Source organism: Tauraco erythrolophus, chromosome 15 (genome assembly GCF_009769465.1).
Source record: "Tauraco erythrolophus isolate bTauEry1 chromosome 15, bTauEry1.pri, whole genome shotgun sequence".
Taxonomy (NCBI): domain Eukaryota; kingdom Metazoa; phylum Chordata; class Aves; order Musophagiformes; family Musophagidae; genus Tauraco; species Tauraco erythrolophus.
Window position 1 is genome coordinate 1775018 of NC_141479.1, and position 17587 is coordinate 1792604.

General features: G+C 45.1%; 1 protein-coding gene across 5 annotated transcripts in view; it reads left to right on the plus strand.

Annotated features, from left to right (window-relative positions):
• Positions 1-9748: 9748 nt before the first annotated feature.
• CMTR2 (cap methyltransferase 2) overlaps positions 9749-17587 on the plus strand; it is a 28233-nt gene continuing 20394 nt past the window's right edge. For 2 of the 5 annotated variants that reach the window (XM_086620811.1, XM_086620816.1), the window contains exons 1-2: positions 10158-10191; positions 11923-14322. In XM_086620811.1, coding sequence (XP_086476937.1) covers positions 11942-14236 — 2295 coding nt within the window. In that variant the 5' untranslated portion in view covers positions 10158-10191; positions 11923-11941 and the 3' untranslated portion in view covers positions 14237-14322. Of the gene's footprint in view, positions 9850-10157; positions 10192-10271; positions 10293-10480; positions 10508-11922; positions 14323-17587 lie in introns of those variants that run through there. The other 3 variants (XM_086620812.1, XM_086620815.1, XM_086620813.1) reach the window with 3 other exon arrangements.

Genomic DNA, 17587 nt, shown 5'->3' on the forward strand with positions numbered 1-17587 from the left:
ATATCTCACATCATTCTCTTCCCATTTTTTCATGGCAACCAGGGGTAGTGTCCCATTAGTTTCCCCTCAGTTTTTTTTTTTGTTCACATTTAAATTGCCTCACCCATCTCAAAGGAAATGCTGTCTACAGAAATCTCTGTTCAGCTGATTACATTATGGAAGAGATGGAAAAAAAAAAAAAAATCAGGGCCCCCACCACCTGCCCCTCCAGTTTTAGCTTTTTATGGAAAGAAAGTTTAAAACAACCTCATCATACATGTCTGTCCGTGCAACAGCATCTGATCCTGACAACTGATGTTAATGTTTTACAGAGCCATAGATGTTTCCAGGACAATTAAGTGCCAAAAAAATTGTTGAAAATTGGTGATGAGTAGAGCAGAGCCCCTACGTGCCCCAGGTGAAAGGCTACAGCTACAACATGCGCTCACAGCTTACTAGATCCAGAAGGGACACACGAGACTAGAATTTATAAACACCCCAAGCCGTGAGAAAACCTCAATTAGAACTTGTCAATTCCTAGATAAATCAGCCAGACATTAAAAAACCCTATAAAATCAGGCGGCACCAATGTCTGGTCTCAGAATATTTCTTATTACTCCCATTCGCGTTTGCTTGTTGGTCTTGAAGACCTCACATCAAACATCCCCTTGGTTGCTCCAAGAAACTCAGAGAACTTCAAAGTCAAAACAGGGTAATAAATGCAGCAAGAAAAACCTGGGCATTTTTACAGAGAGATGCTTCATGTTGGAAAACACCAGCTCCAAGGCAGAAACCCAGAGTATCCTCCTCGATGCCAGCACATGCTGGGAGTCCACAACAACCAGGAGGATTTAGGCATCGTGTGTAGCAGCGAGTTCTGTTGACAACAGGTATTTGTTGAAAGATACAATTAGCACCCAAGAAACAGAAAATGGATCTGAACAGTAACCATGAGTGCCCTTTCCCCTCAAGCTCTTGACCTCCTCCCCTTTCTTCCTCATATTCACACTTTCACTCATTATTTACTTTCTCTTAGGAAACTTGGAATTTTGTGGGTTTTAGGAAGATGGGCAGGTAGCAGTGCTGCTGTTTCAGGAACCAGAGGTACACTGCTGCCCTGGCACAGTGTGCCCTGCTCTCAGTTTGCTGGGGGCAATGGAAAATCAGCATTCAGGACCTAAAATTACTCTACCACCTTCCCTCTAGCCCCTCTTTCTCACTCTGCTTTTACCACGTTCCTCCTCCTGTTTCAGATATACCTCCTTTTTGTCCTTCTCTCTCATTCTTGTCTTTCTGAACCTTACCCATCTCTGTCTCTGCCTCTTCAGTGCACATTCCTCTTCCCCTTCAGCATTGTTTTTCTCTACAAAACACAGTAGGCTGATAGCAGAGATGGTTTTAGGTAGATTTAATTGCATCAAACCCCGTGCCCCGAGGCCCCACACTGTTTGCCTTTCTACAGGAGCCAACATGCCAAAGGACTACACAAGTCACTGTCACTCCAAGCAACATCTGCCTAAAGCCAAGGTCTTAGAGGCACTTCCCGGCTCCCTCAAGTCTTTTTGCCCTCTGGAAACCCGCGCTCCTCTTGCCAGCACTCAGAACTCCTTTGAAAGCTATTATTTGCTCCCATTAAATGAAATGATAGAGCAATGTTAGGCCCTTAACCTTGATTTTCCATAGAGTTCTTTGGTATCCGCAGAGTTCTGATGCCCCCCAGATACGTTCCCTCATTTAGCCTTAATCTGATTACGTTCATTAATCTGATTCTTTTTTTGCAAAGCAGACAAGAGAGATCAGACAGTCTGGGAGCTCTTCCCAATTCATCCTCATCTAAGACAATCTCCTCCCTAGTTTGGATTTACATGGAAAACAGGATTATCAAAAAGGGACCATTTTAGCTATCTTGGCAGTGTCTGTCATTTAACAGCAACAAAAATTACTTGAGTTTTAACCTGTAAAGGTGCATTGGCTGAACAAGTACTAGATAAAGGTTTGCCCTAATAGCAAAAATTAATCTGAGCATGGAGGGCATTCATGCCAATAACACTGTAGAGAGGAAGAGAAAAAAACTAATTAAGCTTCAGCTCCTGTACAAGTAAGCTAAAGCAGAACTATCTAAAAAAATAAGTTATTGAATAGATTGCATAATCCTTAAGAAAGGGTATTGACAGCCTTTCGTCCTGAAAGAATCTCAGTCGTCTCTTACTCTTTCTGTAGGTACGTGTCTGCAGCAAACTGTATCTCTAATACACATCTTATTGACTTGGGTGTCATTCAAGTCCTGTTTCTGCAGCTGGAACTTCTACTGCTACAGGATGCAGATACAATCACCTGAAAGAATTGTATAACAATGCTTTACATTCCAACAGCAATTTCTGTCTAAAGAAGTGTTGTGAAGTATTTCGCAAGCACTTCATCAAAACATTTAATTAATGCTTTAGGGTAAGTCTCCCACTTCCCCGTGTGCTCACATTATCACAGCATCAAATTAGCTTGTAGTCTTCTCACATGTACCGCACATCGCCCTTTTGGGAAACAGAAAGATTAAGAGGGTGTCTTCATAGTGGAGACAACCGAAGCCAGCCTAGCCCAGGAGAAAGCATCCTCCCAAAGTCCTTCAGGCATTACCATGCCCTCATGGATGCAGGGCTCACCTTCATCTCTGTCTGGGAGGGAGCATTTTTCCTGATTCTCTCATATTTAGAAAAGCCAGGATTCTGCCTCACCGTTTTGGAGGAAGGTGAAACACATAAACCCTGAACTACTAAAGACACTCTAAGAACTAGTCAGGGTTTTTGCAGTAATTCAGCAGCTCACTGTTTGGGAAACTCGTCATTTGTTTGTACACTGGCTATCCTGAACAGCCACAGCAGTGTTACCAGCCACCAGGAATCATAGAATCATTTGGTTGGAAGAGATCCTCAAGATTATCAAGTCCAACCATTCACCCTGCACTGTCAGGGTCCCTAAACCATGTTCCTCAACACCAAATCCACATGGTTTTTAAACACCTCCAGGGATGGGGACTCCACCACCTCCCTGGGCAGCCCGTTCCAATACTTCACAACCCTCTCTAGAAAGAAATTCTTCCTGATATCCAATCTAAATTTCCCCTGGCGTAACTTGAGGCCGTTCCCTCTCATCCTGCCATTCATAACGTGGGAGAAGAGACCGACCCCCATCTCCCTGCACCTTCCTTTCAGGTAATTGTAGAGTGATAAGGTCCCCCCTGAGCCTCCTCTTCTCCAGACTGACCAGTCCCAACTCCCTCAGCTGCTCCTCATAGGACAGGTTCTCTAAACCCTTCACTAGTTCCATTGCCCTTCTCTGAACCTGCTCCAGCACCTCAACGTCCTTCTTGACGTGAGGGGCCCCAAACTGGACACAGTACTCCAGGTGTGGCCTCCCCAGTGCTGAGTACAGGGGGACAATCACTTCCCTGCTCCTGCTGGCCACACTGTTTCTGATCCATGCCAGGATTCTGTTGGCTTTCTTGGCTGCTTGGGCACGCTGCTGGCTCATGTTCAATCAACTGTCGACCAGCACCCCCAGGTCCTTCTCTGCTGTGCAGCTTTCCAGCCACACTTCCCCAAACCTGGAACGCTGCAGGGGGTTGTTGTGGCCCAAGTGCAGGACCCGGCACTTGGTCTTGTTGAATTTCATACAGTTGGCCTCAGCCCATCAATCCAATCTGTCCAGGTCCCTCTGTAAGGTAAATAACATCAAATTATATACCAGAAAAGTTATTCCCCTGCAGACCATTTTAATAGCTCTAGGAAGATCTGCCTGAACTGACACGCGTGCTGTTCATCGCACATCTTCAGGAAAGAGATCTCCAACCATAGCGAATGCAGAAAAGAGATGACCAAGGGAACAGACAACCAGATGTTGAAAAAGCTTGCCATGGTTAGCTGAGCAAAATGAAAACCCAAGCAATGCTCCGATGACAGCCTGAAAATGTTGCCATGGAGGCAGGAGAGAGACAGAAGCTTAAGACAGGCACCAGGGAGCTGGGTTCGGTCAGGCTACATCACAGAAAAAAGCTTCTAGCTACCCAAAATGTGCAGTCCTGAAGAGCCCTCCTGCAAGGGCAGTGGGGAAAAGGTTTTGGGGTGGAGATCAGTTAATGTCAAGGGTTGTATGATGTTCACTGGCAAGGAAGCAGACACAGCTTTCACAAATTGTATGCCAGCTCCAAAAACTCACCAGCTTTATCAGACCCAGGCAGAAAAAGAAAGCAGCTTGACCAAATCCATGAACAAACAATACCACAGAAATTAGGAAAAGAGCAGAGACAACCTAAGACCAACCAATATTTCCATCTTCCAGTCCTAGGAGAGATGTCAAAGGCTAAAGGACAAGACGGGGGTTGTGGCTATGGGAGTTTGTAGAAACAAAAGTGATTGTGTTAAGGAACTCAACAGAGACAGAGTGTAAAGAAAAGGATCGTTTGGGGATTTGAGGGAAGGGAGTTGTACTTTCTGAAGGGATAGAAACAGCACAACCAGGGACAAGCGGTACATCAGGCTTGGGATGAATGGATGGGCTGTGTGCCGTGAAAGTGCTTTGAGGCAGGCAGAAACATCAGAGAGCTTGGGGAAAAATGTAGTGGAGGGCTGCAACAACATTTTAGTGAGGATAAGTGGAAAAGAAACTATGGATTCTGGCAGACTAGAGACTGCAAAAGGCCAGACAGCCCTCTGGCCTACAATAAATACAAATAACTTGAAAAAGAGAACTACAAATTATAAGGAAGAAGTGCTTTCAGGCCTGTCACAGAAGAAAATAATTCTCAAATAGTTAAGTGGTACTACACAGCTGTACATACCACTAACAGTTCTTGAAAACAGATATATTCCCCTATTCGACACAGGTAAATACAGTTCACATCCTGGCATCACAGCCAAGTGCTGGCCTGGAGCTTCTCCATGGGAAGAACATGACTTCTCCCTGGGAAGGACACCTACGCATATCAAGACCACACAGGACCAAAGTTTATTCTGTCCTGTGATCCGTCTTTCTCTCAATAATTGATAATACTTCCACACAGCGGAGCTCGAGGCCAGACCTTTCACTGGTCTCCAGGACCATGTTCCCATTTCCCCAAAACCTCTCTTTGGAAAACACTGCTTTCTGGAGATCAGAAGGTGAACCCTTGTAGCCATGGTCCATCAGGATGTATTTACGCTGTCCCAACAGGATCGATGCTTCCTGCATCTCAGCTGCAGTGCGATAATGCCACAATATTGAATAGTCTATAGGTTTGCCCTTTTGATCTCCATTTCAGTGATTTTTATCTAAAGCAGAGGTTAGACAACTGCAGATCATTTCACTAATTGTCTAGATCAGACATCGTTTACTGAAGTCTCACAATTCAGTTTCACTATTGTAGATCCTGGTCACAACTCCTCCAGCAAGGAAAGCCAACGGCGAGTCTGCCTGACTTTTGACTTCAAGCTAGAAGCAGAACAAGAACCCCCACAGACTAGTCCCCAAGGTCGTGCCAAGCCACTGCATGAAGTGTAACCAACCTTCCCAGCCTCATACACCACATACTCATTTTCTGATATAGTAGAGAGCCACAAGACGTGAAATATGAGAGACAGGCCCAGACAGGGCTCAAAGGGTGCAAGATAGCAACAGCTCCTTAACAGTCCCACCTCTCAACCGCAGGAGAGGGCTCAGCTTTATGTGCAACTTGTTCTAGGCAAATCAGTAGCATCAACCTCACTGTCCCATTTGGATGGCTGCCTCCTCCTGGCACGGACTCAGTTTACCCAGGTCATAACAGAACCCCAGCATAGAAGTCACAGCTAAGCCCTGCAGAAGTCCCATGGTGGCCTTTTAGTTTCATCCAAAGTATTCCTCTAGAACTGCCTACAATGAGCTTTAAAACCACAGTAGCATAGCCAGACCTTACAGGTTAAGTGTCCAGCAAGATCTTCTAGAGATCTCACAAAGGCTGAAGCTAGGTGGGATTTGTGCAACAGATGAGCTTTTGCAAATCCCTGTGGGGAAGCTATCAGCTAAAAGCATCCCTGTAAATATTTATTTCACCTTTGGTATTTGCTCTGCACTTTTATGAAAAATAGAAAAAAGGCTGGTATCTGCCTATGTTTAAGAGGCCAGCACCACCTCCCTAACTCACAAACATCTTGCATTCTGCACAGTGAGAGCTTAAAATCATGGTGAGTCTTGATTCAAAGCTGTATGATTTTTGGGTTGGTCTTTACAAGCAGGGTGAGAACTCCTGATGTCCTGTAGGATCTATAGAGTTTCTTTCAGGGCTCAGCACACTCTCCCCAGGTGCCTTCCTGTATATCTGATATCATTAACAAAGCCCCCAAACCCTCCAGCAACACTTCTCAATTCCATCACATGCATGTTCACATTTTAAGTGCATTTTGCTATTTTTACTATGAAAAAAGCCAGAGGCATAAACAAGACTACTTTGTTCTTATTGACATGTCTAATTTCTGATATTTTGTTCTTAATTATATGTATAACTTCCAACGTTTAACTGCATAAAGGTTCTTTAAAGACACATACTTCAGTTCAGGGCTTTCGCTGCCACAGCCATACACTCATCTTATGATCTAACAGGGAGCAGAGAAAATCAGCTATCTGTTAGAAGATTATCTCCACAAAAGTGCAGCTATTCCAGAAAGAAAGTGCTGTGTTCCCATTTTTAGTTTCTCACATGGACAGAAAAGGAATTATTTAGCATTAAGATAGAAGTATCTACTTGAATTTCAGCTTTAACTTGAAAATATTTAAGAAAACAGAGAAGGAAACTGAAGCTTACATGCAGAATTAAAGGCTTAACTTCAGAAAAAGCATCATATTTTTCTTAAGCGTGCTATTCACTTGTATTTCTTTTAGCTACAAGTCTTGTAACATTGCATGGTCAGTGATGAATTCTCCATATTTTGTTTTCAGTAGTTCAGCAGATTCTGACACCAAGATACTACAAGCTATAGTAAAAGCTTAGCAGGATATGACTGAAAAGGTAAGAGTCTTACATACCACTTTCCCCCATGTACCAAACTGTAGTTGCCCTCTCACTGATATTATCCAAACGCTTAAGAACCCAAGAGCACATGAAAAGGTAATTTAAGCACTCAAAATGAGATAAAGAAGAACCAACTCTCAAACTCAATAATTTAAATAACCTGTTGTCCACAGAACTTAGCCAGCACAAGTTTCTCAGCTGGTGTTAGAGCATACACAAACGATAAACGGAAGGAATTGAAACACCACAGCATTACTGCAGAGATCAGACAGCAAACCAAAACTAAAGGAAAGCTCTGTTAAGGCTTTTACTACAAACACAGCAAGAAAACTTTTCGGACTACAACATATCTTTGACATTCTCATTAACTTTGAATTCTCTTAAGCCAAAGGTAAGATTTTAGCAACAACATTCCTGCATGCCCTGCATAAAGAGAGACCACAACAGGCACCAGAAAACCCACAGCACCCTCAGCTACCTACCTCACTAGCTACTCCTCTGCTAATGAATTAACCTGCCCTGGCTTTCCCCCAACCTTTAAGTAGCCAAAGATGTTGATTGATTGGAAAATGATTTTCAAACAGGCCAATCGATGGGTGAAGAGGCATTGCAGACATACATATAAATCTTCCATCCACACCTTAGCTCTTCCTCATTAGGTAAAACTTTTTCTTGATCAAGCAGCTAGCAGGTATCTTTTCTTGTACCGTGTGTCAGAGGGGAGCATAGTATTTTTAAAAATGCTTTCTCTTTTTTTCCAGAGTTTTACATTGTTGTCCTGTGTGAAATATGTTCATTTGATTCGTGTCAATATGGTGGTAAGGAACGGGGTGTGCCCGTTCAAGATAAATGATTATCTTAGTTTAAGATCTCTGTGAAATGCAAAAACACAAACCTGCGAAATTCCTCATGGTGCTGTCGACCACCAGAGTGATATACAGGATGCTCTGGCACTGCAGAACAAAGAGCTCTGGTGACAGTTCATCGTGATGCAAAACGAAATAAAAGGAAATGGTGAAAAGTAGAAAAGGATGGAGAGCATAGACGCTGGGAAGCTCTCTTCAGGTGGTCACCTTCAGCTTCAGGATTTTTCAGTCATTTAAAATATCCTGTGACAATACTGTTAATAGCTGCAGCTGCTTTAATATTGCTACTGACACTGCTGTACATATGGGTTTGGTGTGTGTATTTTCAGTGCACAAAGTGTTATATCAATCAGGAAACTTATGCAAGTAAAAGAATTTACTTGATTTAATAAACAAGGGGGGGCTGACAGAGGGAATATAGAAATAGACAAAATCACATAAGAGGGTACATATTAGTTATTGCTTGCTTTTAAATATTAACAAGTTATTGTTTAAATGTTCAATACTAACTGCTACATTAACTGCTGTAAGAATTATTGCTTGCCTTGATTAAGTTGTGAAGTCCCAGTCCCTGCTGGCTGCCCAGGGAGGAGGTTGGTGAGAGAGATAAGACAAATGCCAGCAAAGTCGTAACTCATGACCCACACATCTGTAGGCAGGAAGGGAGACAAAAACTAGCCCATGCGGGCAAGATAAGGACTAACAAGAACTAACATTTGTCTTCAGGCAGTAAGAGGTAAGAGACAACCAGATGTCCACTCAAGGACAGGCCAGGCTGGAACCGGTTTGGCTCTGCAAACGCAGCCAAATCGGGAATTTTAAAGAAGAGGTGAAAAGTGCACAGTGAGGAAGACCTACGGCCTTCATCCTGAAGACCCAGGCCCACGACCACCAGGAGGCGTGTCGAGGAGGAGCCTGAGGCGGATCCTGAGGCGGGGACTATAGAAATGATCTCATGGGAAAAAACTGACCTTTTTGGGGGGGTTATGAGTGTGTCTGTATAAATACAAGAAAAACTGCCACGGCAGGTGTGCGTCTTGGCGGAGCGGAGACTCCCGGCGCACCCAGCGCTGTTTGCTTGCTTTTATTCGCCTAATAAATTGTAAACTTTAATTGGAGTTCTGTTTGGGACTCACTCATTTATCACACCTGTGTTCATGTTTGCAGGTAGCAGAGGGTTCTCTTTATACTTAATGTTCCTCTTATTTTATAGCAATATGTGTTTAATTTAGAAAGCAAATAAAGAGCTTAAGAGGTGGTGGGGGGGAAGGAGGTTGTCTGTTTATAGATTTATGTATTTAGTCTGACTTTAATAAGTAAGTTCTCTAATGCACCTAGAAAAGATAATTTACCTATATATCATTAGCACATCTTTAAAATGGATATGCCAAGTTTTTTTTTGCTAATTATCTAGCTTTTACCAAAACTTTCCCTAGTTGAATTAGTTCTGGAACCCCTTGTACTCCCAACACTGAATTTGTGTGCTAAAACTAATTCTGGCTTGGAGCTGGATCCTTCATCAAGGAGAAATATGTGAGAGTGAAAAAGTCAATAGCAGCGAACCTGGCATTAAAACAACAGGATTTTTGCTAACTCATGCTCTGTGGTCTGCTGTTTGTTCTCCAACGGGCTGGCAAGTGTCTCATTCCCTGAGCGTAGGAAAATCCCCGGAATGTTTAAAGCCTCCGGAGCTGCTTGCACCCCCTGCTTGCTGTAGTCATTAATCTGCCTTGACCTTTCTGCTTGCAGACGGGACGCTATTTCGCTGCCTAGAAAGCCCATGTGTGTTTGCAGGGATGCTGCGCTGGGCGGACGCTCACAATCACGCTGGGAATATTCCAAGGCTCTTGCCTCCTGCCAACCCAAACTGGGCGCCACAAGCCTGCTGGGGACGCGGAAAGGGCAGCGAAGCAGGTTATCACCTGCGAGGGTTTTCGTGCGTGTCTGCCGTGCGAATGCTTGTGCCCAACCTGTGCGTGTTACAGCCCGGTAAGCGCCAGCAGAGCAACTTCTGTCCATGTTTGTTGTTCCTTTGTGCTGCGCTCCTGCTGGGCCACGGCTCCTCCGCTGCATCCCGAGCAGCCTTTGCTCGGGCCTCGGTGCTCTCTGCCGGCGGCAGCAGCGACGGGCCGCACTGCAGGCGCTCCCCTGCTGAGAAACTCCTCCGCCGTTGTTTGGAAAAGTAATTAAAAGCGCTCCTGGCACGGGAGGAGGGGCCCCGCGGAGGAGAGGGCAGGGCGGCGGGGAGCGGCCGGGGCGAGGCTGCGGGGCCGACCCGCAGAGCGAGGGGGCCGGGCCCGCTGCGCTTCGCTTCCCGCCGCAGCCCGCCGGGTAAGAGCAGGCGCTCCCGTAGGCCGCGCGGAAGCCGCGGCCTCGCGTAGCGAGCGGGCGGAGCGGCGGGACGCCTCGGCCGGGCGGTGGCTTTACGAGAGGTCGGGGCGGGGGGCTGGGCCGCACCGCGGCGGCGGGCGGGAAGGGGCCGGCAGGGTTCCCGGCGGCTGTCGCTGGGCACGGCCGGTCCGGGGGGGAGCTGGGGCGCGGGCTTCCCCCCGGCGCTGCCGTGTGTGGGGGGAACCCCGCGCCCTTCAGCGGGCTCGGATCGGGTCCCGGCCGGCGGGGACTGGAAATAATGGAAAACAAAAAGCAGGTGATCTCCCGTGTTTCCCTCAGCACGGGGAGAAATGGCCGGATTAAAGCCAAAATGCAGCAGCGTAGAGGAAAGCGAAGCCAGCTACGCTGAGGAAAGGCGGCGGAATCGGGGAAATGGAAAATGGAACCTCCCCCCTCTGCCCTCAGCCGGCAGTTTCTCCTCAGAGCGCCGATGGTCACTAGAGGAGATGGCCCCCGGCTTCAAGGGGAGGCATGAAGTCAGGCCAGCTGTGCTTCATCCTGGCTTCTGCCCAAGTTTTTCAACCCTTTGCATTTTAATCTGATGTTTTTTCATGCCGAACTGTTTTGTAGCTCTTAAGATGATTGTGTTTCGCTTCTGAGGGAGCGGGGTGGGTAAAACGATACGCTGAGGGAATTTCTTGTCTCTTGCGGTGATTTCGATTAAGTTATTTTGCTTAAACGAACGTTTTATTTCAGAATAGATTGCTGGCTGGTTTCTGGTGAGCAAAGCGAACTTGTGCCTCGTGTGCTTTGTCCACGCCGGCCTTGCGCAGGGCGTGCTGGTGCCAGGCTGCCGTTGCCCACTCTGAGCACCCCTTTCTTCTGCACCATGGAGCACGAGTTGGCATTGACCGCAGACGCGAGAGCGTCTCTCCTCGCTTCGGATCCATCACCGTTTTTCCAGTAGGGAAGGCTGGGTGTAAGGATTTGCGGTGGCCTGGCAGAGAGCTGTGACTTTGGGTACAGAAAAGGGGTTTTTCTTGCAGGCTGGTGTTAAACCTCTCACTGGGTTTAGGTGAGCAAAGCCTTCAGCTAAAGGGCCGTTATCGGGGGTGCCAGTGATGGGGCTCTCCCAGCACCACACTGGGTTTGGTGGCAGAGTAAGAAGGTTGGCTCTTGGGAGTTTGGAGGAAATAGGAGGAACAGCTGTGCCCCCTCTGCTTGTGGCTCCCTGCTCTCCATACCGTGAGATACAGATAAGTCCTGCCATAATCAGATGAAAAGATTTCTGGGCCACTTGCTTAATTTGTATAGCTTGTGGCTATATAAATATTAATATAAATAAATATGCAAGTATAAAAATAGAAATATTTGTATGTTTTCTTTTGTGACCAAATGAGATACTTAAATATAAAGTGGTTTAGACCTATATAGTGAGCAGAGTATTCAGAGGTCAGTGAAAAGCTAAAGCAGAAGACAATTCTTCATTTTCTATGTAAATAGCACGAAGGGTGATTGAACCTGTGAACCTCCTGATTTCCAAAGAGCCTTTTTCAGGATAGCCCTCACTTTTTTTCCTTATTGGTGTATGATTCTGTGACGCATTTATCTCCTATTCTGGAATACAGAGGTTAAGCAGGAGAAGCTTTTATTTCTTAAAAAAAATCTTTGCGTATTTATATGTATGTATGATTGGAGTGACATTGTTTCTTCTCCCCTGCTGTCCTCCAGGTAGCGAATCAATCCAAGAATGAACAAATGTAAGAAGCATCATGTTGATCAGACTACAAACCTGGAAAAGTTCGGTCCTGAAATTCTTTCTGAAATTGAGAAGCTCTTTGCGAAGAAGTTTTCTTATACTAAGCCAGTGAATAACGAATGGCAGCTGCCAGATCCCAGTGATGCTTTCACGTGCGATCACAAGGAGTTCAACTCGCTCCTGGCTCTGAAGGACTCGATGAATGAAGTGAAGAATCAGCTGAGTGATAAAAACCTGGCTGAATGGCACCAGCACACCTCGTTCACCAATAAAGCGGGGAAAATAATTTCTCATGTGAAGAAATCTGTGAATGCTGAGCTGTGCACCCAGGCCTGGTGCAAGTTTCATGAGATCCTGTGTAGTTTTCCTCTTCTCCCTGAGGAAGCTCTTCAGGATGGAGAACTGAATTCTGTCCATCTCTGTGAAGCACCTGGAGCTTTTATAACCAGCCTCAATCACTACTTGAAATCCCACCATGTCCCTTGCGACTGGAATTGGGTAGCTAATACTCTCAACCCGTATCATGAAGCAAACGACACCCTTACGATGATCATGGATGACCGTCTTATAGCAAATACGTTGCCTTGGTGGTACTTTGGCCCAGATAACACGGGTGATGTGATGACATTGAAACACCTAACAGGACTTCGGAACTTTGTAAGTAACATGACCACGGTTCACTTGGTAACTGCTGATGGCAGCTTTGATTGCCAGGGAAATCCAGGTGAGCAGGAGGCTCTTGTTTCACCCCTTCATTACTGTGAAACAGTCACTGCTTTAATGATCCTGGGTGCTGGAGGATCCTTTGTTTTGAAGATGTTCACGCTGTTCGAACACTGTTCTACCAATCTGCTCTTTCTGTTAAACTGCTCTTTTGAGGAGGTCCATGTCTTTAAGCCAGCCACTAGCAAAGCTGGAAACTCGGAGGCCTATGTGGTTTGTCTTCGGTATATGGGCAGAGAAAGCATTCATCTGCTGCTTTCTAAGATGATACAGAACTTTGGAACAGAAATGGTCAACAAAGCACTTTTTCCCCAGCATACGCTACCAGAATCTTTTCTTAAACTACATGAAGAGTGTTGCATGTTCTTCCACAAGTGCCAGGTAGAGACTATCTCTGAGAACATCCACCTCTTTCAGCGCATGGAAGAAGCAGAGCAGACGAAACTGAACAAGTTAAGAGACTGTGCGGTGGAGTTCTTCATGCAGAGACTTCATATGAAACCCATTGCCAGAAATAACTGGCTCGTCAAGAAATCTCAGACTGGTTGCAGCATGAATGCAAAATGGTTTGGGCAAAGAAACAAATATTTTAGTACGTACAATGAGAGGAAGATGCTGGAAGCGCTTTCGTGGAACGATAAAGTGGCAAAGGGCTATTTTAATCACTGGGCTGAAGAACATAGTTTAAATAATGCTGGTAAAATGTGTGTCTTGGAAGGATCATCTTCTAACCTCGAGTGTAGCTTGTGGTACATTTTGGAAGGAAAAAGACTACCGGTGGTAAAATGTTCTCCCTTTTGCGATGGTCAAGTCTTGGAAAATCTTAATGAAGCTATGAAGGAATTGGTGGGAGGGAGGCTGAAAAGCAGACAAATGCTGCAGTCTTGTCACTCGTGTGAAGTTCTTCCTGGGGAACTGCTACTGGCAGAAGTGTCTGATCTTGCCAGGTGTCATCAGGAAGTCCTTAATGAAGGATGTAGTGACCAATTCAAGTGCCTTGTGGTGGACGTTCCATCCCTCTGTGATACTGAAAGCCACCCCAGTATGGAAATAAAGCTCCTGGACTCAGCCCCACTGCTGACTTTCAGCTTCTCTTTGCTTTATGATGGAGAACCAAAGTACCAGCAGCAGCTTTTGGAGTGTGTTCTGCGTTCGTTCAATCAGCTGACAGTGGGAGATGCGTTGATTTTGCCTATTCTCTCTTGTTTTACACGCTTCACAGCTGGCCTGGTCTTTATACTGCACTGCTGTTTCAGATGCATCACGTTCGCTTGTCCGACCTCCCACGAGCCGCTGAGGACTAGTGCTGCGTTGCTGTGCGTTGGCTACCGAGGCCTCCCAAGTCCAGTCGTTGAGTATCTGCAGCATCTGAATCAACTGACGAGCTCTTTGCTAGACACGGACTCTCCCCAGCAAGTTTTGCAGTTTGTGCCTATGGAGGTTCTCCTCCAGGGCAAGCTGCTGGAGTTCCTGTGGGATTTGAACACAGCCATTGCAAAGAGGCAGCTCCACTTGATTGTGCAAGCTGAGCAGCAGCAAATGACTAGCAGTATTTCACTTTAGAGTCATTCTAGAATTGAGCAAGCTGCTGCTGCTAGACCTTGTTTCACAGGCAGGTAGAAGGTGTCAAAAATATTGTTAATGTGAAGGTAACGTTGCTGCAAAACCTTGGTGTGGCATTGTTAGTGTTGGGAGGATGTTTCGAGCTGTCAGTCCCACTTGCATCATATTGGCCTGACCTGAGGCTTAATATCGGGTGTGGGGGTCTTGGTGGGGGGAGAGTGATTGGAGTGGAGAAACCATTTCTCCTCTGTCACAGCTGTCTCTGATCAAATCCCTTCATGTGCCACCTAGGTCAGAACTGTGGCCTTCATGGTGAGAGGTGATGTGGTGCTTTATACCTGTTGCCTCAGGCCAGACCATGGGAGACTTGTGTCATATTCGCCCTCTTCTGCGCAGCAAAACGTGGGGAGTTTGGACACACCTGCATGCTTTTCCAGGGTTTGTAGAAGCCAAGACATGAGGTTTGGGTCAGAACGCTCAGCAGCGTGCAAGCCTGGTGTGAGGCTTGAGGGAGGAGTATCTTGTGAGCAGGCAGCTGTCTGTCCCACGAAGGCTGGGTTAAAAGTGACTGCCTGTAAGTGGTGGTGGGGGTGTCCAGGGAAAGATGCTCTTTGGTTTTAATTGTGTTCATGCCAAGAGCAGCAGGCATGATGGTTTTTGACGGATTGTTTTACGGCTTTGTCTCCCCATCAATGAATGGGCTGTTATGATGTTATTTTTAAGTGCCTTATGGGTCCTTCTTGAAATAATTTGAGACTCCTGAGTGAAAGTGGAGACTTGAGTCTGCCTATGGCAGCAGCTATTAATGAGGAACTGCGAATTTTTTTCAGGCTAAAACCATGGTCATGCACAGATTTGTGTATCAAGGAATGCTTTGGATACCACTGGAGGAGTGTTAAGCTGAAGAAATAAGCGATACTTTTCTTTGGGAAAGTATGATTAAGATTTCTGTTGGTTCCCCTTAAGGATAAAACCGATGAAATTGGTAACTGACTACTCCTTTAAGACAGTCAAATTTTGTTTTCCATATTGCTCCTTTGAGAGCTCAGTTTGGAGGCCTGACTTGTGTACACTAACATTTAAGTTTGTTGTTTACATGGCAAAACCTGCTCAGAGGAAGAAATGATGTTGAAAGGAAAAACTTTGCTGTTGGTATGTATGAGATCTTGTAGGAAAAGGTTGGAAGAGTGGAGTTAGAAGGAAAATAGAGCCTCCTGATGAATTACCAGTCACCTTCTGGCAAGCACTTTTAATTATATAATGTGGGAGCTTGAAGGATAATTGATTACTGGTAAGGAATGAAAAGCACTGCTGAAAAACTGTTGTCTGGAGGTGCTGCACATTTAAAAGGCTTTCTTGCCACGTTGATCAGGGCAGAGTTTAATGCATTTAACAGTTCATTTTTTATTTGAGAATTTGGTGGGTGAATGAGCTGGTGGCTCAGGTCTTGCTAATTCATAACATTTTCTAAAAAAATCTTGCTTTTTACAGTTGCACATAAATAGAAGCTGCCTAAACAAAAGCTTCTGGGATTGACCATTGTCCGTGTTAATTTATTTAAATGAACTTGCTCTTTTTGCTGTGAGCTGAGTCATGCTTCCTCTCTCTTGGACCAGGAGAGAAGGGAGCAGAGAATGCAGATTGGGAGATACATGCGCTAATAGCTTCTCCTGTAAATTTATTTTTGAACCTGTAAACTCAAGAGTCCAGGCAAGGGCCCCAGATGAATTTCACTGAGGAGTAAAAAAGAAATGCTGAAAACCAAAATAAAGAGGAGGGGAAGAAATATTGGGAGAAGAGCAGATGATGAGACAGTATCACAGGTCACCCCTGAAAGTCAACTTGATCTGAAACAGAAAGCAGGATTAAAATATTGTCCACACCCCTATGTCTCTGCCACTGTTTCGGAGGGGATTAATGTTTCTGCAGCTCCCGCTGAGCAGAAGCATTGGACAAGATGTCTCAAAGTGGGGGTAAAAAGAGAGATTCCGAGTGCGTGGGTGTGCTTGCACCGATGTTCTGCCATGGAGGCGTGGGTAGCCGGAAGCATCTCGTCTAGTAGGTACTTAAATAATTTGTGGTTTTTTTACTAACAGTCTAATATTTTTAAATTATGATTTTATAGGTAAAGTGAAATCCTGAGGTGACTGACAGACCGTGGGAGAAAATGCATTTATTTTTTCAAGCTTTCCGTGGTCTGTTCTGTACATCTGATGAACTATGCAGACTTACTTGAGGTTCCTTCTATTCCATTGTTTCCCCATATCATCAGTCTCTCTTTTTTTTCATTTATTTTCAAGAGAAAACATTTTAGATGGTCACAGGCTTTGGGGGGAGATAGGGTTGTGCACTTCAAGATACACTGGACTGAGCTGGTGGGGAAACATCATCAATCTCTTTGGAAGTACCCCTCCAAAAAATGTGTGCAGGCTGTCCTGTGGAAGGCCAGACCTCTAAACTGAAGGAAATCCAATGTCCTGTGAATCCTGATGCCCGATTTGCTCTGGAGCTTTTTTGTTTGTTGGCAGACGTGGGGAGATGATGGGAGAAATGCTTTGACTGCAGCTTCTTCTGTTAAAAAGTAAGGATGTGGTTTGGAGAGTCTGTCTTTTATTATTGTTGTTCTAATGGCAGGAGTTTCAAAGTCAGGAATGACACTTCTTCTAATTGTGCGAGTCCTGCATTGTCCTAGCTGTCTTCAGACCAAAGATTTTGAGAGAAGTGACACTTAATTTCTGTTGTGACTTTTGGCATATGGAAGAATGCACGGGAAGAATGTATTAACCTTTTTAGAGAGGGTCTGATGACTCCTGCCATCATCGAGGCTGTCAGGTTTTGGCCAAAACCTGATTTTGGGTGACACCTGATGAAGTGTCTTAGTATCTTGGCTGCTTTTATGTTGTTTTTTCACCTGTTTGAAGATGAACTGGGGATTGGTCTTCATAATTAGGAGCTTAAGGTTTCACACGGGGGCGGGGAATAGAGAGGGTGGAGAGAATAAGCTGTTTATGATGTGATGGAGATTGATGCAAATGAGGTAAATTTAGTTTTGCAGCCCTGCTGTTGCAGGTTTCCAATGAAGGACTGGTATCTAGGCCCAATGATTAGCTATAAGCTACATTATTTTTCTGTAACTTTGTGAATCTTTTTTGTTTTAAGCGTTTTTGAAATCAGTTGCATGAGGGTTGAGTGAATTGGGTACTCCAGTAAGTGAAAATGCTGATTTATTTTCTTTTGAGTTCCATTAAAGTTAAGAGACTTGCTACTTATTTTTACTAATTTTGTCTTGTATTTAGATTAATTTGGATGTGCACAGATTGTGTGTGTTCTTGCCACTGGCTCTCCAATTTA